This window comes from Spea bombifrons, chromosome 1 (assembly GCF_027358695.1).
Source record: "Spea bombifrons isolate aSpeBom1 chromosome 1, aSpeBom1.2.pri, whole genome shotgun sequence".
NCBI lineage: Eukaryota > Metazoa > Chordata > Amphibia > Anura > Pelobatidae > Spea > Spea bombifrons.
This window is the reverse complement of record NC_071087.1, coordinates 112,748,647-112,776,108: the sequence shown is the minus strand read 5'-3', so window position 1 is coordinate 112,776,108 and position 27,462 is coordinate 112,748,647. Positions and strand designations below refer to the sequence as shown.

The 27,462-nt window shown below is 39.4% G+C and overlaps 1 protein-coding gene across 1 annotated transcript; it reads right to left on the bottom strand.

Annotated features, from left to right (window-relative positions):
- Positions 1-3,204: 3,204 nt before the first annotated feature.
- On the bottom strand, positions 3,205-25,354 carry RBM19 (RNA binding motif protein 19). The gene is made up of 25 exons (XM_053468913.1): positions 25,227-25,354; positions 22,572-22,754; positions 22,360-22,485; positions 21,689-21,721; positions 21,173-21,380; positions 20,128-20,339; positions 19,865-19,939; positions 19,348-19,426; positions 18,384-18,455; positions 17,444-17,644; positions 16,917-17,047; positions 15,879-15,997; positions 15,195-15,291; positions 14,931-15,041; positions 14,618-14,818; positions 13,727-13,841; positions 13,349-13,497; positions 12,741-12,801; positions 12,524-12,603; positions 11,646-11,701; positions 10,647-10,763; positions 9,609-9,714; positions 7,268-7,388; positions 5,904-5,990; positions 3,205-3,709 (listed from the first exon to the last, which is right to left on the bottom strand). The coding sequence occupies exons 1-24, from the start codon at positions 25,260-25,262 to the stop codon at positions 5,908-5,910; spliced, it is 2,772 nt and encodes a 923-aa protein (XP_053324888.1). The 5' UTR covers positions 25,263-25,354; the 3' UTR covers positions 3,205-3,709; positions 5,904-5,907.
- Positions 25,355-27,462: the final 2,108 nt, after the last annotated feature.

Below are 27,462 nucleotides of genomic sequence, written 5' to 3'. Positions count from 1 at the left end.
GTGCTACAGGGTTAGAACAGTTGTGTCGGATGGCTGTGTGGCTAATTACAGGAATGGCACCTCTAGGTTTTGGGGTAGCGATGGCAGTATAGGTAGGTGGTGCACAGTGTACAGGTAGATGCAGAGATGGGGCGAGTAAGCTGTAATGATTGTCGGAAAGTAGGAATAGCATAGTAACATTACGAACATTATGACACAATCCTGGTACAGCAGGATGATGTTGTAGCCATAGCAGTATTAAGTTATGTGCAATAATAGACAGGAGAGTTAGCGTAGGGTATTGTTAAAAAAAGGATTTTGTGGCTGAAGCAATGCGGAAGCTTTAGATTACATGTGTTGTGAGGCGAGGAGAAAAGGTTTTCAGTTTTGAATTTTGAGCATAGTGTATTGCACAACATGGTTATATGTGCAAGAATAGCACTGTCAGAGCAGCCATCAGAAATGTTTGGGTCTGGCGACAACTTAGGCCTATGCCTCCCCATCACTTTAAAAAAAAAAAGAAAAAAAAAAAAAAAAGCACACCCAAAGCAGCGTGAATATTTAAAAAAACAAACAAAAAAAAAAACCCTTCGCCTCTTACTGCCTAAAAATAGAAAAGAAACAAAAATGCTACTGATACATTTACCCATGGAGACCAGGACCATGTTAAGGAAGTAAAGCTCTCCTAACCCAATACCAATTAAAATCCCCCACCTTGAATAATAAAACAGAGCTGTTGTGAGCCCCCAGATGAAGGCAAGCGCTCATGTGCGTTTATGTTGACATGTATTACCGAGTGCTGGAGCTGGCGGCTGCCAGCAGGCCTATATATCATTATTCAAGGTAGCGGTGGAGGGAGTGGATATACCAGTATGGGACCGTGTAACAAAGCAGCAATAGCGGTAACAAGAGCTAGAATAACACAGTTAATTAATGCAGTCGTTATGCGGGGTGTATGTAAGTACAGGTATTTACAGGTAAGGTGCTCTTGGTATGGCAAACTACAAAACAGTGTCCATATGCAACTGAGGAAAGCACTGAGATCACACAGCTGTTTCTGGGTCAGGAAGTGGCTAGGTTCCCTTTGTCACAGGTGGACTATGCAAAATATGGTAGAATATACTGCATCCCAGGAGGACATCACCTTTTGCCTGATTGCAGATGAGTTTGGAAAGAGTAAAGGGTCTCTTGAATGAGTCTTGCTCCAACCACCTCCCCAACCCAAGGGAGGGCTGCACACTGACAGGAGGCCAAAACCATTTAACATCTCATCAAGCAGCATGGCGGTCCGGCTGTCACCGTAGCAACGCAGAGGCTCAATTTCACAAATGTCACATTGCGTTAACATCTTCACACTGCCCCCAGCCCAGGGATTAACCCTTAGCAGCTACTTGTATGAGTAACCCATGTAGTTAGTCTGTGTTTTCCTATACCCAGAACTTCTCACACTGAATACAATTTCTCCTCTTAAAGGAAGTGCTCCATAGCACTGGGATCCCCCTCTCACCACGATATATATCTTCAACTATCTCACTTGCAGCTCTCTGACCAGACAGAAACTAGATATTTTCTAAACACAACATTTTGTACCATATCTTTGTTTACAACCTATGAGGTCTCCTTATCCAGTAAAATAGAGCATCTTAACTTATGCTTTTGGAAGGCTACAATTACATTTTACACATCTGTCCAAAATTCACGAGCTCCCTCTTCTACAGTTAGGTTTTGATATTTTTTCAATTTCCCTCTCTTTCTCTGAACACCCACGCAAACATCGTCTTCACCTGCTATTCTGTTTCTGCCAAGCATCTTTCTCATCTTCTTGCAGTAAATATCCTAATTTTATTTGTTTCTTCCCTTTTCGCCCCCATCCCCTAGTTCTACAGTCTGACCTCATTTTCATTTCCCCAAATTCCATGTTATATTATTTTCTTATTTTCTCCATCTCCACATTCTTTCACACTTTTCCCTCTTCCACCTCTTTTAACCAAGGTGCTCTCAATAAGATAGTTATCTCTCCTTCACTGATAACGTAAACTTTATGAGGTAGGAGTAGGACTCTGTAGCTGAGATACGAAACAACAGGAACAATTGGAACAGGCAAAACGATGAAGCAAGTCATGTTTGGAACCAGGAACATCAAAGCTGAACAACAAGCTGGAGCTGAGTCACAAACAAGCCAGGTCAGAATCAGTACTTGAAGTCAACTGGAGTCAAATCACACACAAAAAAAAAGGAACGAGGTAGCTGGATAAGCTGGGTCAGAAATAAAACCAAGCGTGTCTAAGCCAAATCAGGAATCACAAATTCCAAGTCAAATACATCAAACTGATTCAAAACTAAATTCTTAGGAGCAACACAGAAGATACACCAACCAAGGGCAGTGTCAGGCTGCCAACTAAAGGTATAAACACATTACATCCATTTTCATCCGAGGTCAAGAACAATGGAGGAAGCGGTTCATCATGGGACGAGAATACTATATGAGCAAAATCCAAACAGTTTTAGTTTCTCATCAACCTAACAGCATTATCTCTTCTTCCTTCATCTACTTTTTTACCCACATATTCTTCAACCAAGGATTTTTTTTTCTTTTCCCATGATATAATTTTTCTGTCTACACCACAAAATCTCCCCCCTCCACCAGTACCTAACATCCCCACCTGCTGTTCAACATACCCCCACTTCTATCATCTCTTTGATATGATATTATCCTCTCATATTCTCTCCTCTGATTTGAGAATATTTTTACTCCTGTATTCTGCTTTTGTCACTCCCCCTATACAAACCTATCTTGCTCAAGCTTCACTTCTACCAGCCAAGAGCTTGACTCTCCCAAGTTCCTCCGGCAGAGCTCTCCTTCTCATTAATCCATTCTTGTAAAAAAGTCATCTGTGCTTTGCTCACTTCCAGTACTTCCCTTGTTCCATTCCATTTCAACACTAGTTGTTCATCTCACTTTTAAAAGACAATGTAAAGTCCATCATTTTTTATGACTGGCACATTCAACCCGTTGGTCAGTATGATTTTAGCTTACCAACATTTGCAGATACCTTCCCCTACATCCCGCAAATTCTGCCTTCTCTTTTGTGATGGTAGTGTCTTCCTCTCACCAACCATTTAGTGCTACTAAGCTTGCTTATTCTTTTCCTTGTCTTTTATGTTACACTAGCCATTTTATTCCCACCACAGGCCCTTTATAGTAACAGAAACAGGGACCATAAATATGGACAACAGGACTTTTAATTAAACAATCAGAGGTTCAACAGCTCTCTTGGGTGGGGGGGTATACTCCTTGGTTTAAATATGATTAATAGTCTTCTCTCACTGCGCATCAGGATGCTCTTGTACCTCCAGAGATTGCTGGACCGGAATGGCCTGGGAATGCAATGACTCGCCTTGGTTTAAAAGTCAGTCAACATTTATTGCCTTTTCTGACAGCATACATCAAGCTTCCTTTGGTTCTGTGCTGTTAATAATTTTTATATACAACATTGTGATGTTCTTAACACAATACCCAATGAAACTGTAGATGTAACACTTTGAATACTAGCTGAACAGCCTTGTTGCAATGGATGGGCCTTCAAGCGTTGAGTAGGGAAGCACAAGGTTTGATCCTTAAGTTTGTCCAGTGGTCTCAATTAGGTCTTCAGTTTCAAAAACTCTTGACAAACCACATGGTTACTCCATGAAACCATGCTATTTACAATGTGTGAGGTTTGGGGAAAACCTGATTGATAAAAAAACAAATAAGGCAAACTTAGTTACGGCTGGAAATAATCTACAAGGATACATGGCTACAGGTTGTTCATAACCTGCTGAGAAATACAGAACATGGATTTATAAATGCAGTAGAGGCTAAAAAATATATAGCAAACCACATTAAAGGAGACACAAAGTACATATATTTACACAAATAAGAAACTGATGCTTACAAGAGATTTATACAGAGAGGAAAATGAAAGGGGATTTAGGTGTAGCAGCAGGAACAAGAGAAAGCAATGGGGGGGCATCTAACCTTAAAGGGGGTAATAAAAGCATCTATTAGCAGGGAAGATATAGGGTTAATATGAAACAAGAGCATTAATCTAGAAAAGTGTGTTTATCTAGAACAAAGGATGTGTGATTCAAAAGAAAAAGTCTTTAGAAGGGACTTGAGATTCTATGGATAGAGGAGATACAGAAGGAGAATCACGGTATCCAGAGGAGGGAGGCAGCACATGGAGTCAAGGGGGAGAGGAGCCCATCTGGCCACAGTGTTACACAGAGATTGCTGGTATTAAAGGTTCTCTCGGCTGAGTGGAATCAGGGGACGGCTGGTAATGAGATGACAAAACGCTGGCAGTCTGGGAGGAGCGGCTCGGTCACAGTGCTGCACACTCAGCTGGGTCATTTGTAAGTGTCAATCATACTGTGCCCATGGGGGGAGGAAGGGAGAAATCATCCTACCTCATCTGTCCCAGCCAACAGCCATGCCTGGACCAGAGTTTCCAACTACAGGCGTCATGTACAACCTGTCAGCATGTATGTGCGCACATGGACACAGGGAAAACACACAGAAACACAAGTGGGGTACAAACATGGTGCCTCTGTTTACATAACAAAAATGAGTTTGTACAGAAATAATAGCACTCATGTCCATTTGTAATGTCATTTGAAGAATGTTACTCAAAGAGCTAATTCTCTCAACTGGCTAACCCCTTACGGACCAAAGCATTTTGAGCACTTTCGCTATGTCTTTGCTCAAGCATGATCTCCCCTTTCCACATCAATGTTGTTTTCTTTTCTTCAGAACAGTAGGGGCCTTTATTCGAAACCATATTCATGCATATAAATAATATTTTGATATTGATTGACATTATTAATGTACAAAACAGGTGGGTGAAAACCGAAAGATAATAACCCACATATTTCTTCATTTTGATTAGGATTCGTTCCACAGGCACCTCTGCTAAGCAAACGCCCAATTTACACAGCAGTATCTCACATGCATTTTTTTTCACGTTTTGGAGGGTCAAAACACACAACGCTGTCGTTATTTGTCGAAAACTGTTTTTGGGTTGCAAATATTGTGTTATTAGTTTTTCATTTTTTCCCACTTTTAAATATAATTTCTTAAACTTTTTAAAAAGGAAGCTTTGTTTCTCTCTCTTTTCACGGTGTACTAATAACTGATCACTGATCACAGTGATCAGGAAGCTGGGTTCTGCAGCTCTGCTTTCCTGACTCTACGTTGTATCAGTGGTAGGGCACATGACCATCAGAGGCCTCAGTGGGATCCGTACAGACTCTGCAGGGTTTCTGTAACATTGTCTGATGTTCCACGCAGTGCCATCTGTGACACCCCAAGAAATAAATGCCTGTTACACAGTTATTGTCAGATCAGAGCTGGTAATGCTGGTTCTTGCTGATAGAGGGGAGACCAATGCTTTCAGACAATTCCTCTAGGATAGGGGAGTTTAAGATTGGAGGACATTCTATGCTGTGCCCATGGCCACAAAGCACCATTCTGCATAGAATATCCTTTGTCATGAAGGGATTAATACACATAGCCCTGGTGGTACTTATACAGATGATTATGGGGATTTTTTAGTCCATGCTACGTTTAAGAAATGTTCAATTACTTTAGGAAGCCTTTACTTGCGGGTGCTGAAAGTGGCTGAAAGTTTTTTAATGGTTAATTGAATGTGGCATGAACTGTATACAGATAAGGGAGTAATACATTAGCAGACAGAGTAGCCCCTCTATGCAGTATGACTCTCGCAAGTCACACCTTTACAAATATAAACTGGTGAGAGGTATAGAACGCCTGGCCTACGCTTTGCCGTCTGTCGATAACCACATAGAGTAGAGGGTACGGAGCAGTATGTCAGTCACTGTTCTCTCAAGCTTATCAGATCTCCTTGTGAGGGAGGATCTCTTACCATGTTATTCGTCTGGGTCATCCGGCTCCAGACTCTCCATAAAATCTTCCATCACCTCTGCCACTTTCCTCTTCTTCTTGGGAGATCCTGTTAAATGAAGATGGATACATATGAGCACCGAAGGAGATAGATGCAGAACCCCTCTGCCTTACTAGAATTTACATTCACCAATGTTACGTACGAGTTAATTGGGTACAGGCAAAACATTTGTTGTTTTTACAGCAATAAATAGTTTTATTTAGAATGTATTTTTCTGAGCTAGCACTATATGCATCTGCAGCGAAACAAACCCATCACCGTGTGATCCGGGATGAAGGACTAGTGAACCTAACCTGATCAAGACTGCGTGTGTTTTAGATTGAAGGGTGATTTGTTCAGTGAACGCCACACCAATATTCCCCAAATCCCTGGGATTATTTCTCATTGTTGCCCTGCCGCCTTCTCCTGGGAAGTTCCTTCCTTTGAGGATGAAGTGGGAGGCCCCAACTGACTGACATGTTTACAGAATGCAGAAATCTAGTCAATACTAATTAACCTGCTAGGAGACACAGTTGCTGACAGAGTAAGAAAGGGAGGAGGGAGAAAATAGAGCGGGAGGAGAAAAAAGCGCTGTATGAATAGCAAAGAAAAGAAAATGAGAAAAAAACAAACAAAAAACAAAGCGAATGCAGTAGCAAGGGCTACAGGAAAAAATGCAAGTAAACAATGAGAATTTGCCCAGGGACAAATAAAATAAGGAAGGGGAGAAGTGAATCATAACAAGAGCGGAATGGAGGGTACTGAAAAATAATAAGGAGAAAGAAAGGAGATCGAGATTGTAAAAAAAAAAAAGTGAGGAGCAGTAACATGAAGAAAGGGAGAGGGTGAGATAGAACATTTTGTCTGTACGTCATAGCGGGCCAACCATAACGTTCTGGAAAGTCAGTCTAGTTCATCTGCAACTCTTGGTTAAGTGGAAAAAAGATGACAAGGATGACATGAGAATAAGACAGGAAAATGTTAGGGAAAGGATAAGGAGTGTGGAACTGGGATAAAGAATGAGGAGAAGACAAGAAAGAATAAAGGAATTAAAGCAAAAAAACTGGGTTGATGCAGCTATGTGTATATGAATTACAAAAATACAAAATTGATTCCAAAAGCTAATAGTTGGATAATACTGTTATATTTATAACAGAGGTGTAGGCTATTATTAAAAAAAATTAAGATTGTAAGACAAACGGCAAACGATTAAAAAGAGAAGAACTCCATAAATGTTTTTTTATAAACAATAGGAATCAATTTGCCCTTCAAACTGCATGACATTTTAAGAATTCATAATAAAACACACACAAATTCTGGGGGGGGGACTTCTTGTGTGCGCTCACCATGATATTGTTCTGCTGTCTTCCTCCTCAGCGTTTCCACGCTTTCCTCTGCTTCTGCCCACTCCAGAACAAGCCTGCGTCCGTACAGATGGGTACTGTGACACAAAGCGCTGAATGCTCTCTGTTGGGACAAAGGATATTAGAGATATCTCATGATAGAGATCCAGCTGAAAATACAAGAAAAACAACGAAGACAATATAAAGAAAACAGATCACGCCTTTTTGGATATAATAGTAGTTACGTATCTACCAAGAACTGCTTTGTGTGCTAACTTTCACCTCCAAATACAATGCATCCTCATCTGCATATTTTTATGTTAATGTATTTAATTACTGTGGAGATCTCTTTGTACGCCGCTGAATTTAATGTTAGCATTAAATGGATGGATGTAGTTGTCCCAAGTGTGGCCATCCTATTTTGTACATATGGACAATAGAAATGGTTATTATAATCTCGATCTGGAGAAATATGAAATTCAACCTTGGAGAATTTTCATATAACTAATAATTTCACTCATTGACCCGCAATGTTTAATCTATATGAGGTTCAGTTTGACCTGTAAATGCCGGGCAATTTTAATCAGCACCAAAGACTATATCAGCAAAAGTGGGTCATTTTACATGGCTGGATGTTCAGCGCCACTTGACATATCTTACTTATTCTAAACCAAGGAGCTTTCAAATGCATTCATGGAATTATTCTCTAGTACATTAGATAGACCCTATCACAGCCTAGCTTTGAAGGAAGACAACTATGAAAACCTACCACACAGACCCTAATTATGTGATCCCGGCTTCAGCTAGGGTTTTAACAGGTTTGTCACCTTTCCTAGCACTGTCCTGGTATGGGTGAAATTGACTATGGTACAATAAGCACATTTGTGACAGTGAAATAATACATGTCAGTTCCTGTATTGTGAGAGAAACATGTTTATCTAAAATATCTATGACCTATTAATGGGATCTTCCCATTTCACTAGATTTGATGCTTTATGATCAAGATCCTTAGATTTACGGCATAAGGTCAGAAAGCCCCTAAAAAATACATCTGTACAGTACAGACCATCCGCATGCAAATGACTCTTTGGTTTGCATGTATTGGCAAGAATGGTAAATTCATGAGTACGTTTCCAAGCAAAGCAGAATTTGGCCGATGCCATAAGTACAGGAGTAGCTCAGTCTACATCATAAAGAAAAGGTGTATGTCTATGGTTAAGGAGAGGTGTCATTTGCAAAAGCCACACAGCCATGGATTTGCTGCCCATGACACAATGGATTAAAAATAGAACAATCATAAGGTTAATCAACTATTAGTATAGATTTATCAAAAAATCCACAATTTGGTGAGAATGCCGTTTTTATTACAGTTTAACTTTCATGGTTGTTGCCATACCAACCTTTCTTGTTTTTGATACATCAGCCATGTTGTATTTTTGTACCGATACTATAAAAAACGCATTTACCTCAAGGAAAATGTATTGAAATGGAAAAAGGGTCAGCTTTTCCCATCACATGTCTCTCTCTCTCTCTTTTTGTACACCATGACTTACAAGCAGAGTTTTCTTTTTTACTTGGGTCACGCGGGGTTGACTAGGCTTGCTAGAGGTGGGATAACGGCTAGAGACGAGAGAAGAGGCTGAGAGACAGTCTGAGCCAAATATTACGAGACGTGAGAAAGTAAGAGGCTGTAATTGGAAAATCTAGTGCAACATAAATAGCATCTAAACATCACCCCCCGCGCCTGTTTATTTACACAGATGCATCACTTGTTAATTGAGAAACAGGCAGTGTGAAAACAGCTATTTAAAAAAGGGGGAGGATGCAAACACGATACCCATGTCTGGAAGACAACTAAAGAGGGGAAGGAAAGAAGCACTTGGCTGAAGGTGAAATGCAGCGTATGCACTTACGCAGTGATAATAAAATTGGAAATAAAAGGGAAAGGGTGAAGTTTGTGAAAGAATAAAGTACAAGGGCACTGGGGAGGGAGATACAAGTATTGGGGGGAAAAGACATTGGATTGTTATAGGGTACATAAAGGAGGCTAAAGAGAGAATGAGATTCCTTCGACTGTGTGTTTTCAGCATATGGAATCTGTTAAGATGTCCTAACCCGTAATCAAAGCTATGTGAGAGATAGAGAAGAAGAGAGAACTCTGGTTTGCAGAAAATATTGGACAACGATGTGAGACGGAAGATGTCCTATGAACATACCATTTTCCGGTACTGAAGCAAAACTATTACATAACAAAATTTGAAGGAGAAACAAAAAACGATGGGGGATATATAGATTTATCACATTTGGACACGGTGGTTGTTGGGTCACAGATTTCTGCTCTCACCTTGGCATCTTGTTTGGTTACAAAATCCACAAAGCCAAAACCACGATGATTGCCAGTGCCAGCCATTTTCCTGGGTAGGCGAACGGTCTTCAGCTCACCAAACGTGCTATGGACAGTTGAAGAGTCAGTTCGGAAACTCATTTTTACTTCCCTTAGGGCAACTAGATTATTTAAACTGGGAAAGGTGCGTGTGGCAATGAAACAGAGTAAAAGCTTTCTGGCACAATATCGACCCCATATTTTAAACTCCCTATCCCCCACCGCATCCATTGGTCTTTCTAAATCTTTTACGCATGGTTCTTACTGCAGGCTGTAATCCTGTTACATGAAAATAACAGAACAAATGCAATAAATCCTCACTGGAATGTTTTTCTTACTAGAAAAGTCATCTGTCCCCAAGATATTAAATCTTCTGGATCCTGGTGCCCGTGTTCCCCTCCTAGTCTCCCCTGGCTTTCCATAACCTCTCCCCATGAAAGTGTTGAGTGTGTGCAATATGTCTTCACTGCACACCAAGGACACACAGAACAACAAAGAGAGTCAAGCGTGAAATGCTCTCTGTGTTGGCAAACACAGTGACATTAGCAAAGGCACAAGGTCACGCAATACCTTATTGGAAGGGATAAGTTTACACACGGCATAACAAACACATATATTCACACTTAGACATACACAACAGAAGTCACAATAGCCTGGTGTGGGTAACGTTGCACACAGCTTGATGCAACAGCTTGAATTCATCACATGCTACCTTAAAGCAAAAATCTCGCAATACACATCATGCAATGCCATAAACGTAATGAGCTTTACGCCAGTGCAACAGCTCCCCCTACTGATCACATACAGTTACAGCAATTCACTACAGAAAGACGATTCCTTTATTGGCTAACTGAAGCATAATGGATTGCAATCTAGGTCACTTTTTCAGGCATATTTCAGGTGTAACGGGTCCTCTATATCTACGGCTAACATGGTACAACTTTATAGCAATTCACTATAACAGCAATATTGAAGTTTACAAACTGTAATGGTGCTCACCTGAACAGCTCTCGGATCTCACGCACAGAGGCCTGGAAAGGCACATTGCGCACCAGAATCTTAGAACTTTGTTGCTTCTTGGAAATCTGCTTCTTACGCTCTGTAGTCGTCCCAGGTCTGTGGAAGTGGAAATAAAGCACTTGAAAATGTGTCCTGTCTTCTCGCAGCATTCATTAGATTTTTTTTTTAAAATATTCTATATGCACCTTTGCCCCAATAAAGTTTCTCGGATTTAATAAGCAGACCATGTTTAAATCAATATAGTTATGAGAATACCCGAATCCTCCCAAGTAAGCTGCATTTTTTTGCTGGTCTGGACCGCAATACTGACCTCTGCTATTCCACAGTTGGAGTAACAGAGGACTATCCTGTAGAACTCACTGAAAATCCACACCTCAGTGTAACACTACAGAAATCTAATATTCCAGATCTCCCACTGCACTTAATAGTAGAGTAGATACTATATCAAACATCATCAATATATAAAAGAATAGATGAGAGATAAGAGATATAATACAATCTCTCTGTGTATTAATACCCTTAAAAATGTATGTGAAAAAGCTAATAGACAAAAAAAAACAAGAATATGAAATACAATAAAATAAACAAAATGAGAAATATCTCAAATGAAACATATCAATATTAGCAATGCACTACTAGTCCAGCATAATTCACATATATTAAATCTTAAAATGTTATTAGCCATTTAAATGAAGATTCTTCATCCTTTAAAGAAAGAAAAACATAGTGTGTACTGTATAAAAGTGTCACACTAATCAGCACACTAATATTCAAACTCACATAAATACACAAACCTTTTAAATATGTTGTTTCTGTAGGTCTAATTGTCATGTACTAATAGCCATAATGTTTTTCCATTGTACAGCATTATAAGGGATTTTCATATGAACCAACTCAAAATTACAGTTCCAACACTAGGTTCAACAGATTTGTTTATATTCCTTCTGAAGCCTCTCAGAAAGGTAGATCTACACTCACCTAGTTGCTCTTTCAGATAGTTTGACCTCCAGTTGGTGTCCGTCCAAGGTCAGGTGCTAAGTGGAGAAAATAAACGTGAAACACCAGTCCCATGTCAGTAATAAACATTTTTATTGTTAATTTACTGGATGCAAATATTTAATAATTTCCCTTACTTCTAGGATACGGAAGAAAATATACCCAAAAATATTCACTGAGAAGCACCGACAAATACACAACTTGGCCTGTCTGGCCAGTTCTGTCTATACCATACCTTCTTAAAATGTTCACACTATGACCGACTCTTAAATGTTGTTAACAATAAAAACAGAAATATGTCCACGGTAAAGGACAAACACATATAGAATGTTTTAGAATATACAGAAAACATAGTAGATATTTAACACTGGGGAGAAAACGTAGGAGGAGATATGCATTTTAACTACCGTATATTCAAGTATGGAGGCTTCATAGAATGAAACAACGGCATTATACCTCTGGGGCTGCCCTAGGCCCAACCTACTGAAAAGACATACAGTGTCCCTTAAGACACAAAAGTGCTGGGATATGACTTCATATCTGGATGAGCCGTGTCTTAAAGGCATGCAGAGCCATTTAATGCAGTCCAGGGAGGCTGTGCCGAGTTGGCACAGCCTCAATAGTGTAAAAAGGTTGGTTGGGGAGATGAAAGATCTCCCTTGAAATCCAGACCATTGTGCAGAGGGGACACTGGGGGGGGGGGGTTGATTGCCCAAGAGACCCCCTCTCCTTTTTATATAAAGGCAACTGCTGCCGCCTTGAACCTGCCAGCCTAGTCGGCCTAGGCCTAGGCCAGGATACATTACTGTATACAATTCATGTTGGATTTCTATAGTGCTTTGTTAATAGTCAACACATACCTGCAGTTGTCGCAGGGCTTTCTGAGCTTGTTCTGGCTTTCTGTACTCAACAAATCCAAAACCCATAGACAGAAGGGACCCTGAGAAGAGCAGAAAGACATATACTATGATATAGCATACAGATAATTTGTACAATGTGTACCATACAGTCAGATCCAGGTGGAAGATGGCAGCAAAAAGTCTTTAAGCACAGCCAGAAAATGTGAAGATATCTTACCCGATTTGTCCTTCTTTCTAGATATGCTGCAGCTTTTCACAGTCCCGACTTTGGAGAAGGCCTGTTGGCAGATACCCAAAGTGTTAACGAAAAAATGTTGATAAACAAAGGATTTATTTTTTATTGAAATATGCACAATATATACTTTCAGTCTGCAGTTTTCCCCAAAGATCTTTAGATCATGATTTCCGCTCAAGTGACTACTTAGTTTTTTTAGCGTTAAAGCTGTATCGTTGTTGAACATAAAACAACCTGATTGCAAACAACGTTTTCTTTATGTTTATTCAACATATTTTCCACTTACAATTCCATTGATTTTTTTTTTAAATGGTGACGTTTCATAAGTATAAGTATGCAATTCTTGTTCTATGCAACTGCAATCACATTGCGTCTCCAGGAGTGCTTGGAATTTAAATTAAATACAATGCGTGCTCCGCTGGCACCAAGGTTACTCTCGCTCTACAGCACATTACCTGTCTAAAGGCCTGCAGAATCTAACAAGTCAGCATCACAGGCAAAGACACTGTAAAGTCAATGCATCACCGTTTAATTTGTTTTGTGCAATAGAGTAATGTGCAACCCCCACTTCAAATCACCAAATTCTCTACCTGTTGTAGGGCTTCCTCGTTGGTACTGAAGTTCAGGTTTTTGATGAATAACGTACAACCGGGAAGCGTCTCTTCCTCCTCCTCTTCGTCATCCTCTTCTTCATCTTCCTTTGACTTCTGGTTTTCCTGTGGCTGGCTTTCTACAGCCTCTACAAAACAAAATAAAACAAAAATGTGCAATTTTTGGAATTAAGCTAGTTTTTAGAAACTGCAAGTGAACGGATGCTTTGTAGCATTAACAGAAAACTATTCACCGTAGGTAAATAATTTACTAAAGTAAGGCAATTTATTTTTTGGGATCTCCGCAATCCCAAGCATAGAAGGGGACAGAAAGTTTGCATGTAGGTGCAGAGGCCCTCATGGATAAAAAGCCCTCACCTGTCTCTGTCTTCTCTGATTCTGCCTCTTCTGCCGCTTCAACTCTCTTCTGGGCAGGAGGGCTGCTGAAAACATTCATGGGAGCCCACTCTAGATAAAGCGGCACATGCTGGAACTGGAAATAAGAGCAAGGAATACAGTCTTAGGCATAAAGATGTACACAACCACAAAAGAACACACACGCCTTAAGAGGAGATGAAGAAGACAAGGGACAGTACTACTACAAACGATGGGTACAATGGGAATATGTAACCTGCATATGTAACCTGCATCGGTTAGCTGCATTAAATTGCTTAAATTAAATACATGTGTAATTGTTTTAGATGTATTCCGTTTATACACTGCCTGGTGTAGAAGGATCCAGGAAGCTACTTTTTCTTTCCAGTGTTAGATTAAGTAGCAACCAGTAGACCGGACAAGAAAGGTAGAAAAGTAGCGCAACCACACAAAAAAGAATTAGGACGCAACGTAATGCAGCTTGTCCCGTGCAGCACATAACCATGGCCATGTCAATAGAAGTGCTAGTGTAACCTTAGCAGATCTGTTATTTGATCCCTACCTTTAAAGGTTTCATTATGTAAAAACAACACATAAACTGTTTTCATTTTCTGTGGTAAACTCCTATTAATGCCTGGTTTGGATGCACTATTCTCAGAAAATTGTATAAAAGGCTAAATATTACACAGTTCAATAATTATTTCTGGGAATGGTTTGGGCAATCAACAACTCTGTTCCTACAGGTCGATCATGATGTAATCTAAGCATTGATAAAATTGTCATCAAACAAGATCTTTTTGCATACCAGATATTGTATGTTTATTATTGTACGGAACTTTGAATTGTCCTATGCAATGAAACTGTAAAAACCAAGTCAAGGAGGTCTAAGCTCACCTTGCTGTATGCTAGTTTGGTGAATGCTCGTTTGGCTTCTGTTGGCTCAAGGAACTCCACAATGGCAGTGATCCCACCTTCTGGAAGCAGGACCCGGCCCAGGTCCCCAAACCGTCCAAAAACCTCCTGTAGTTCTGCAACCTGGGTTGAAGCTGGGAGATTCTTAACAAGGATCACTGTCTTGCTGCGCGTCCCTGCTGCCTGAGGAGGCAAAGAAAGCGTTGTAAGGAGTCAGATGTGACAAATATAGTTTCAAGTCCTTGTTTAGATTTGGCCATGGGAAAATGCCCTTAGAGCATTCATTGTTCTTTACCTGACTGAAAGAATCAAGACTGACTCCATTTTCAATTAGAAATTTCCGCATGTCCTGAACCAGCTGGGTCTCTCCTAACGCAACTCTGACAGCCATGCTGCCTTTCCCTTCCTAGAAAGGACAGACGCAAGAAGAGAACATGAAAGATTATGGCAACCGGACATTACACATTATACACATTTGGCACTACACAGGACCAGTGTCCTAGTGCCTTCAGAAAGCATTTTTCAGTAGTCATAAACATGGACAGGCATTGGCACTCACATGATCCAACACTTGACTTTTGCTTGTGTTGTACTTTTGGGCGATCACATCAGCTACTGCGCTTGTACCCATGAAGAGGGTATTCCAGTTGTGAGAGCTAAGAGAGTGATTTAGGAGAGAGTGAGTATTAAAGATGAAGGTTTCCATTTGAAAAGTTTTTGACTAATTGCCTGTGTGAGGCTATAATGCTCAGAAACCATCAGATTATATGAAGCACAGCTTTTCTGCATGATGAGATGATGGCAAATGTACCTCAACTAAAACATTCTGGAACATCTGGTCAGCGTGAATATGATTTCAAGAAACGTATAATAATAAAAACATTTTAAAAAAAATTTGTTTAAATGACACTGTGCATCTTATATATGTTCCATGACATGGCTTAGTTAAGATGCACTGGCAGTAATCTATATATTACTATGGCTCTGAAGATGCTTTATACGCTATGCAAACAAATTTACATAAATGGTAATTTCAGGCAACCATAACTAACATTGGAGTAAAATACGTTCTGCAACATCAGCCAATACAATTGTAGGCAAGCATGTTTAACGGTTCATTAATATAGGATATTAATGGTGTAAAAACCAATGTTTTATTGTTCTGTTGCCGTAGGTAAAGGAACTCTGTCAGGCATTAATGCATGGACTCGCACTGCTGGCTGTGCCAATTTGCTGCCGGTACCTTGCACTGTTGGCCTTGTCTTTTAGGGCTTTCTGTTTCTTGTATGCAGAGGGGTCTGCTCCTGCTTCACCTTCATCCTCTTTTTTCGCAGTTGAAGGCAAGACATGCAGCATCCTGCCCTGGGGGGTGAGATTAAGCACTGATCAACATGTAAATCCATCTAATTTATTCTTGGTTACCTGCAGCCTCATTCTGTGGACTGTTATATTATAGAAAAATATATACAGTCAGAATAATGGGTTAAGGAAATACATTTACCGCCTAGCCTGAAACTAAACCCAAAAAACAAATCCATTGCAAATGCACATCCTAGGGCTTATATTTAATCTTTAATATTTGTGCATTTCATAAATAAGGGAACTCAGGAAAACTTATATATATATATATATATATATATATATATATATATATATAGCTAATATAGGGTAACTATATATTTACATTACAGGTACCCACTCATAATCATCAGTAAACTTATCTCAAAGCTATTAACCCCTTAATGAAAAAGCATGCATTGTTTTCAGGGACCGCCCATTGTATGGAGGTTGTCATTTCTTTACTGGAAGTACAAACAATATTGCTTAATTCAGCAAAATCAAAGTATATAACACTTTCAGCAGCATCTGAATCAGACACCAAAATAAGAGAGTACATCCAAGCTAAAATAATGCAAACAATGTAGCATTAGTTACATAATAACAACAATGAATGCTACATGTATTAGTGGTACTATTATCCGCAGGGGTAATTCAAGCCTCTAAGCGTAGTATTATATTTATCCAGCAGATGGCACTATAGAGTTTAAGTCCTCTATACATTGTAGAGTAATACAGATGGGTAAAACATACATTGGTTCTGTAAATATGATGTGGGTTGTTAATTTATGTACGATAGAGGCAAATCAAGAGCGACATGTATGAGGAAATGAACATATAAGTTTGTTGGGTACAATTGTAATCATACATTTATAAAGGATACGTGTTATTATGCAATATTATGTTATTTTTTTGCCTGCATCAGCAGCGTATTCTGACCTACCTGGAAGATTTGTCCATCTACCTCAGCGTAAGCCTTTACTGCATGTTCTGTGATAAGGAAAGTGACAAAAGCAAATCCCTTTGGCTTCTTGGTTAAGCGGTCGATGGGGAAATGGATCTCAGAAATAGGTCCTAGCAGGTAAATACAATGGAACAAAAAAAATTAAGTGAGAAAAAAAAAAAGCATTTCCCAGTTGTCACAAATTGAATTTAAGGGAAATCCTGGACATTTCCTGCAATATTGCAGACACAAAGGTTTTGTTTCTTGCAATGCTATGCATCTATATAGTATCCACTGTTACAGAGAGCTGTATTAGTATGGCACAGCCTGTTTTTAATGATGTAAAGAGGGTACAGTGGAGGCACCAGACCAATCATTGTATAATTTCCAAACTGGCTTTTAAAAGAACAAAAAAATTATTTATATTCCATAAAGTGGAACTTTTCATATTCTTACGATAGGTGCACTTGGAATGCTAACAGACCAAAGCACTATTAAATTACAGCGTATTCCTTGCTAAAAACTACCGTATTTGGAGAACAGCTTCTCCAGGTCATCTTCAGTGCAGCTATATGGAAGGTTTCTGACAAAGAGCCTCCCTGACTCGGACACATCCTCTTGCTCCTCTGCATCCTTTGCTTTCTGCTCCCACGGTCTGTTCTGGACCTTAGCAGGCAGCTGCGGTCTTTCTGGACGTTCATCTCGGAAAACTTCAATGTATCGGCCACCTGAAAACAATTAAAGATTTGAAGCAAGTGCTCGTTGTTGTAGTAATGTTGGAGGTCTTTAAGGGATAGAGAACAAAACTTGAAGAATTATAACACAAAAGACGTAACCTACACTTATAGCATAAGACTTTTCTGAGATAAAAATTGAAGTTTAATATATTGTCATGCCAGTATCCACAAGGCTTATTTCGACCATATTCAGAATAAAAGCCAATTTCACAGAGTGAAGCAGGCTGGTGGCATACATTACTTGGATATTCATTCTCTCTGTGGATATAATAATAGGTGAGACGGTCTTTAAATTAACCTTTAATTTGAGCTACCCGAGGAAGCTTTAATCATACAAATAGCCCTTAACAACTGTGATTGGCTATTTCCATTCTCACTGGCAGGTCTGCAGCCCCCCCTGCCTTATAACAGGTACAACTGTGAAAAGGCGAGTCACTAATCTCCCAACCAGCTCATTAACCCTAAGGAGGACCATGCAGAGTTGGCATTGCCTCGGTAGTTCACATCAGCCCAAGGCCACGCGTCCTTCAAAGGTAGAACGCCATTATATGACATCGCAGCTAGGCGATTAGCAATAAGGACGGCAGCACAGAGAGGGTTGCCCTGGATGAGGCCTAGGGCAGTGTCGAAGGCAAATACACCACTTTGTAGAGATACCTCTTTGTCAGTTCTATGAACTAGGTAGCACCCCGGTCTGATTCCCTACTGCATCCCAGCTCACCATCCTTACCCATGTAATCCTTGTTCTTTTTTAGAGCTTTCTGTACCTCCTCTTCACTAGAAAAATCCACAAAGACATATCCTGGAAGAGAAATAAACATGGAGACATTGATAAACTGGAAACTTTTAATTTTTGTTGTTTAAAGTTAACAAAAAGTAAAAAAAATAAAGACAAAACAGGTCATATAACATGAATACAATAAAACTTAAAAAAAAAAAAAATCCATTATTTTTTAATTACAAACTGTGGCTTTAATTGTAATACTACACACAAACAATATGTTTTCTGCACTCACAATGGACATAAGAAATGAAAAATATTAATCAAAAAATTGAGTAAAGGGTTTATTTCTGGGTAGCAAACAGACTAAATATGCAATAAATCCAAAATAACTATAAATCAGAAAGATCAATAAGTTCCTCAATTATATATTTATCTATAAAAAATTACTTAAAGTCCACCTCATGGAAATTGATCCATGTAACAGAACTAATATTATCAAATCAAATTTCCTGCATCCTGCACTGAAGTTCTCTCTTCACTCGCCCTTACAAAACGCAGCCTGAATCTATCAACAACAATTATAATCTTAACGACGTGGGGAGATATAATCATGAGAGATATCATTCCCCAGAGCACACATAGGAAATTTATATATTCCATGGCGATTGCACTACTTTTACCATATTGTGCTGAATTCATTCCAAAAATAACTCCTATAACTTTCCCAAGGTTTCGGGACAACAGCATCTCACAGTGTTAAGTGATCCTCATTATTAGATTAGTGAGCAAAATCCTATAATAAGATTACAGGCCTGCAGTGCTATGGTGAACATACCAAGTGTGAGGATTCAGACAAAGTAGTTCATTGAAATAGTGTTTCTGTGAACATCTTTATTAAACATAAGAACGGACGCCTTGTGACCTGGATTTACCCACAGGTTTGTCCTCCCCAGCTTAGACGTGATCATACCTGTTTTATTTCCATGAGTATTCCGTACAATGCGAATGGCTGCTGGCTTCAGCGGCGCAAGGAACTCTTTGACGTTTTGCTGGGAAGATAATTTAGTCACTTGAACAGTAAGAAATAGAAACTTATAAAGGAGAAAGATCTTAATATTTACAACAGGTTTATTCCCATTCACAAGCTCTTCTAGTTTAAAGTGCAGGAAGTGACTTTGGTCTAAAAAACTACTGAGACAAGAATTTTTGTCAAAGGGGATCGATATGAAGACATTGTCATTGACTCATACATTATAAGAATATAGAGTACCCCAGACAATTAATGCCAATTAATGCCAACAGTACAACAGTACAGCTGTTATCAGGGAAACCCCCATCACGTAAGCAGACAAGGCAGCTAACTAAGGCAGATGCCAGGCAGGGCTGGCCCTGCCTCTGATTGCCGAGAACGAGATGCCAAAGTTATTTATGCAGCTCTCTGGGCTGACAGGGAAATGACCACTCTGCTAAGTGTTCTTAGTGCTCACTTCTACGACGTTGAATGGTGCTCCTCTCAGTTTGACAGTGTAAGGAGTTGTTGGTTCATTCTCCACAGCCGGCTTCTGAAAAAGCAACATGTACCCAGTTTATATATCTCCAATATATCATCCTATTTTGGTGTTAAAATGCTCCCTAATAACTAGTGACTAAGAGCAGAATTACTGTATGAAATTTGACAATGTGTTTGCTTTGAAAATACATTTTTCTATACAAATCTATGCTAAATCATAGTGCTACATTTAAAATGTACCTCTTTTTTTGCTGGTCTGCTCTTCTCCTTGACCTTTCCAACAGACATCTCCTGTTCTGCAGCTTCCTCTGGTCCTTTTGGTACTGTCTCTTCTTCCTCACCCTCCTCTTCCTCTCCAGATGAAGCCACATTAGATTCCTTCACTACCTTGGACTTAAGGTAGTCCATGTCGGAAATCTCTGACTGCAGAGCAAGCTTTTCCACGGTGTCTTCTTACATCCAACAAACAAAATATATTTGTATTATTATTAAGAGAATATTCAAATGATATTTTGCCTTTTCAGCTCCAGAGGAGCCTGCAACATGGCACATTGAACACATCATTGGGTTTAAGCTGTCACACTGCTGGTAATCCCTTATCATAAGAACACACAAAATAATGTTGTCCTTTTCACTTGAACATTAATAATAATAATTAATAATGACTTCTGTTATATTATGTTGTGCGTGAGAGAAGTTCATTGTGTTCTGAATTGCTGCCTTACCTAGGATTTTTTCTAATAACCGCTTTCCGGTTTAACTGAACTGTAGTAAACTACCTTTAGAAGTTAACGTACAGCTCGCTAAACCTATGCAGGCAGAATCCAGGGAGACTGTTACAAACTCCTACTTTTTCCAAGCAATCTTCACGGAAGGAATGTTGAAAATTAACTATAACATGTGATAGATATTTTCAGGGCTAAGTTCAATTAAGGTTTTATTTCAGGTAAAGATTAAATAATACTGTCAAAGGAAGGCATCACAATATATATATATATATATATATATATATATATATATATATATATATATATATATATATATACACACATATATACACACACATCGATATAAAAATAAAAAATCCTCACTTATACATATGAAAGCTCACAAAATGTCTTCGTATGAGCAGCTTATGCACAACAGGCATTAAGATTATACTTTGTAAAAAAAAAGTGTATATATATATATATATATATATATATATATATATATATATATATATATATATATATATATATAGACACACACACTGTAAAATGGTAAACACATATTGAATGTATACTTGTGGATTCTGGGGCATCTTCTTCACTTCCATCCTCATCCTCAGTCAGGTCCTGCTCAGACTCGGAGTCGAAGTTCAGGTAATCATCCTTTGACTTGCTTTTCACAGTATTAATGTTAATGTCCTGGGAATCATTGGTCCAGGTGGCTGTTTTGTTTCTGCTCTGGTGCACGGATAGAAACTCTTTGAAGCCGCTGTCTTTCTCAAGCTGCCAAGATATAATAACGTATAGGGCACAAGTTGATGGTTAGGGAACAATATAAAATATCTTATATGTATATCTAATATGTATATTTCCAGTCTATTCTACTGAAAAGAGACATTTAAAGCATAACAATGACCACATACATGGCTAAACAACTGTAAATTTAACAAAAAGTGTCACATGTTTCACAAAAGAAAACATTCAATCAGTTCTAGCATAAAAGAGCAGTAGTATAGTCTCTTCTATAAAACATTGTTTTTTTTCCTATAATAAAGAGATAAAATTATAAAAATTCAGTAACTTCTACTTACTTCTTCCAGTTCTGAATTCTTCTTCTTTTTGGGCTGCAGAAATAACCACGTTTTGTTAATTATAACATAATTTTGTAAATATCAACATGATTTATGAAACAAAATGGGTCTATAATAAGGGATTAATAGAAAAAATAGATGAGCATAAAATAAAGATACTACTTTTAAAGATAGTAGTATAGCGGACACCAATATGCAAGGGTTACAACGGAGCAATAAGGTGTATAAGTACAAAACCAGACAGAAGGTAGACCAACTAAAGATCTGTTCAGTATAGGTTTGCATGAATCTAGAAAGAAAAAATTAACCAGTGCAGCAGGTGCCCAACATTAAAATGCTTACAAAAGCTATAACAGAAAAAAAAAGTATTTACGAGGTTATGTATTAAAGAACGATTGTTGTATAAAGTGGTATCATGAGAGCACTCAGCAGCAATGTTTTAGCAGTTACTATAGTTATTACACACAAAAAAAGACACAGAAGTTTACCTTTGCTGCCCATTTACTGTAAAACACTGCCCTGTTAAGGTAGACAGAGCCAGTCTGATGGACACAGCAAGTAAATGTAATATTAGTAAGATTTGATAAAATGTTTTAATGCCCCTCACAAAGGCTTTTGAAAAATAACCAAGGAGTGAGCAACTAGAGTTGTTATAATGAACGTTGACTTACTGCCTTGGTATCAGTAGATTTGGTATTTTTAGATTCTTGGCCTTTTGTATCTTTCACTTCTTTCTGGGAGTACTTGCTCCAGGCTTTGGGCTTGGCAGGATCACCGAATGATTTACACAATTCCACCTTAGGAGGACAAGACAGAAACAATTAGAAAGGACTGTGGACACTCAGCTATGAGCATGGCAGCATAAAAGACTATTCTCACTCACTGTGACTCGGGACGTGTCGATATAGCTCTTTTGGAAATGGCTAAGAGCTGCTTTGGCCTCATCTTCTGATCCAAAGCCAACAAAACCAAATTTCCGGAATTTGCCATCTTTGGTGTATTTCAGGCTACAGTCTGTAAGAGTTCCAAATGCAGAAAAAAGTTCTCGAAATCGATCTTCTTTTATCTAAAAAGAAATGTAACCATTAGGACACTGTGGACATACAGAACATATGTGAAATTTTCATCTACCCACCCTCATGTTTAAGTCCAACAACTGTGAAAAGCAATTGAATTTGCTCAGCTGGAACACTGAACTCAACCCCCTACCATATAGGAAAACTTGGCAGCTTCATGGGTCATTCAGCTAGTAGGGCGTACCGTCATTAAGGTCTATCCAATGTTAGCTAGTAAAGTACATGCCACAGATGGTGTATAAGACATAGTATGTGTAGGACATTAGAAACCCTTGGGCCAACCATGTCTCCATTAATAATTTCAGGCACTGCTTCTTTTTTGTTCCTTCTACTAAAAAAACATAACTGTAAAATACATAGCCAATACTCATATTACTTTTCTAATATACATAAAAATTCAAATATTATTGAGTCATGTATCTGGAAAGAATAGATAAAATATAAATAAATTAATTACCGTATTTGCTTGATTATAAGGCAAGGTTTTTTTCAGAGCACATAGCCCACGAGGGGTCTTATAATAAAGGTTGTCTTCTAATCAGACCTCAAATAGAGGTCTGACTATGAGACTAAGATCCAAATCCCCCACAGCGCTGCAGGGGACCTGTATCCTCCCGTCTAGTAACCTTAGCTGCTGCCAGCACTTCCACCGGGTCTTCTATCACCGAGTGCCGGTAAAAGTGCGGGGCAGCAGCGGAGGTTGTCTACGCGCATCCCGCATACCTTCCCCGGATGCCAGAGAGGAGAATTCCCTGCAGCGCTGCCAGCCGGCGAACGTCCGCTCGATGGACGCAGACAACCCCCGGTACTGCTGGCACTTCCCCACCAGACACCAGGGAGTCAGAAGCACTGGTAAGTCGAGGGGGGGGGATTTATATGGGGGGCATAAGGCTTTTCTGGAGGCAGAGTGCCCCATGATATGCCTTTTAACCCCCTTTATGCCACTCTGCCTCCAGAAATACTTTTAAACCCCCTATATGCCACTCTGGCTTCAGAAATGCCTTTTAACCCCCTATATGCCACTCTGCCTCCAGAAATGCCTTATACCCCCCTATTTGCCACTATGTCTCATGATATGCCCCTGGCATATAGGTATAAGGCATTTCTGGAGGCAGAGTGGCATATGGGGGTTAAAAGGCATATCATGGGGCAGAGTGGCATATAGGGGGGTATACGGCATTTCTGGGGGCAGAGTGGCAAGCCTGGGGGGAAGGTTGGCAAATCAAAGCAAATAAAAACAAAAAAAAACATTTTTCTCAATCATAGATTTTATTAAATACGACAAAAATAGTTTACATGAATTAATAGTTACTAGTTAAACTTTTTTCCTATAGGGTCGTCTTATGTTCAGGTTTTTTTTAAGTGGCCTGGAAATATCTATAACAGAATAAATCAGCAGCATTTATGGGCAGATGGAGGCATGGTGCCTGAGCCGCACACTGCCTGTGGCTGCGGGTATGAAATTTTACATGTTTTATTGAGAAAGTTGCTCTTTAGGCCTTATTACTAATGAGTGTGTTTTATAATGCCCCCTAACATGCATAGAAGCAGAGCAACCACACACAGTCATTCATAAGGAGGCGAAAATAGGACATTCGTCTGTAAATGTCTTTGAGTTTGGATGATGCGTGCAGCTCTGTCACACAAACATTTGCAGCACACAACAAGGAACATATTACATTAAGCGTGCCAGAAATGCGCGTGATATCTTGTTATTTAACAGTATTTTGTTTAGGATGGATGTATCTATGTACTTCCTCGTTAATAGTTCTGTCATAGAAACATAGATCTATGCAGCAATTAAGACCCATGTGGCCCATCTAGTCTGCTCATTTCTCCTGGTGTCTTATTCGGTACTTGGTCTTTAGATTCAGCATAGCTTTCTGCTCCATGTATATTGTATGTTTAATGGGCATAAACCTATCTTGATTTGTCATGTCAAATCATGTAACAATTAGGCAGTAATTGATGATGCATATGTTCATACATAAACACGTGAAAACAGTCATACTAAGGACTGTTTTTTTTTTACACAATTATTTAAACTCAGATCCTACCAATCATGCACCCCTATTTTTCAGTATACAATAGAAAAATAAAACACACAAGCGTACCAAGCACTCTCAAGACAGATCTTACAAAACTATTGATAATGGGGCATTTTATTTTATTTAACAACAATGTAGACACCACTAAATAAGAGTATCTAAACACATGCGGAGTGGCGAATAACACGTGTTCGGTAGTTTAACTTGAACCGTTGCGGACCATCTAGAAACCCGTTTATAAAACACGGAGTAGGATTATCAGATGCGTTACAGGTGATTAACCCTAACTTTTTCTTGGAGGGGGGAACCAGTTACGAAAAAAACTCATGCTTCGAGAAGCAATATTGCAAAGAGCAGGAGGAGTTGGCCACAAGGTCAAAATAGGCGGTACAAACTAATTGATAAGGTAATTACCCCGTTTGGTAGATTCTTGACAATTAAGCGAGACATGGTTCCCAGCTTCTTTTATTATTTGGTTCCAAATGAAGATTCACGTTTTGCTTGTGGGCGCCGCCATCTTGGTTCCAGTCACGTGACGCACACGTAGTAGTGATGTCCGGATCATGAACGAATCGTTCATTTGATCCGGTTCTTTTTAGTGATCCGGATGAGTCGGTTCACTAGACTGAACGATTCGTTTGTAGCGGTTCAGTCTGTGAATCATCATGCAGCTGTAACCTGATCCTAGAGCTGTGAGTCATCTGCAGAGCACTCTGGGGTCAGGTTACAGCTCATTAATTCACACAGGAACGATGACTCATAGAGTCAGAGAGTCGTTCAAAGAGTCGAATGAACCGAAGAGTCGAATGAACCGAAGAGTCGAATGAACCGAAGAGTCGAATGATTCGAATCTTACAGGGATCCGGATCTTACAAGGATCCGAATCTTACAGAGATTCGAATCATTCAGAGAATATTACTGATACCATACTTTTATAAATAAATACATTAATAATGTTCACACTGCCCCCAGGATTTAGATTCCCCTGAGTTTGCCCCCCTTTACCTATAACTGCACCTACAGTTAACTTTATTAAATTAATTAAATTAACCCTCAGTCATCAGCATAAAATTAACCCTTATACCCCATCAACCATAACTGCCCCTGAAATTAACCGTAAAGATCCCATTAACCATAACGGCCCCTGAAATTAACCCTAAAGACCCCATTAACCATAACGGCCCCTGAAATTAACCCTAAATACTCCATTAACCATAACTGCCCCTAAATTTATTGCATGTACTCCAGATAAATTACCTAATAAATTGGTATGGTTGATGGGGTCTTTAGTGTTAATTTGAGGGCAGTTATGCTTAATGGGGTGTTTAAGGATAATTTAGGGGCAGTTATGCTTAATGGGGTCTTTAGTGTTAATTTAGGGGCAGTTATGCTTAATGAGGTGTTTAGGGTTAATTTGGGGGCAGTTATGCTTAATGAGTCTTTAGTGTTAATTTAGGGGCAGTTATGCTTAATGAGGTGTTTAGGGTTAATTTGGGGGCAGTTATGCTTAATGGGGTCTTTAGTGTTAATTTAGGGGCATTTATGCTTAATGAGATGTTTAGGGTTAATTTGGGGGCAGTTATGCTTAATGGGGTGTTTAGGGTTAATTTGGGGGCAGTTATGCTTAATGGGGTCTTTAGTGTTAATTTGGGGGCAGTTATGCTTAATGGGGTGTTTAGGGTTAATTTGGGGGCAGTTATGCTTAATGGGGTGTTTAGGGTTAATTTGGGGGCAGTTATGCTTAATGGGGTGTTAAGGGTTAATTTTAGGGGCAGTCATGGTTGATGGGGTGTTAAGGGTTAATTTTAGGGCAGTCATGGTTGATGGGGTGTTTAGGGTTAATTTAATGGTGAGGGTTAATTTAATTAATTTAATAAAGTTAGCTTAAGGTGCAGTTGCAGGTAAAGGGGAATGTAAATCCTGGGGGCAGTGATTATTAATGTATTATTTATAACAGTATGGTGACATTCTCTGAATGATTAGAATGCCAATGAAGGCAGAGAGTCGTTCAAAGATCCGGATCTTACAATGATCCGGATCTTACAATGATCCGGATCTTACAGTGATCCGGATCTTACAGTGATCCGGATCACTGTAAGATTCGGATCCCTGTAAGATCCGAATCTTTGAACGACTCTCTGCCTTCATTGACATCACTGGAGGCAGGGGGGAGGATTCATAATGAAAGGGGCGGGGCCAATCGTTAGTGTGCCTGCACGGAGTTACTGGAAAACAGTAACTCCGTGCAGACACACTGAGTGATCCGAAGATCCGGATCATGAATCGGATCATTTCAGTGAACGAATCGAAATGATCCGATTCACTTTAATGATCCGAACTTCCCATCACTAACACGTAGTGCCAGTGCGCACGCGCTGGTAGCGAAGGGAGGAGATAGGATTGCAGTCGGAGGGTATCCTCCTACGATGACGTACGCCTGTTACGCATGCCCAGTTTCTGGAAGTAACGGGCGGGATGAATGCAGAGCGCGGGATGCTTGGTGGGTCTGAGCGTGTTAACGTTTTCCAGAACACCACGAGTCATAATAATGCATATGAAAAGTGACAAGTGTGTTCACAAACTAAATATTGCAAATACCTCGCACAGTTACATGCTGTAATAGGTCATAAAATCACCTAAATGATATTAG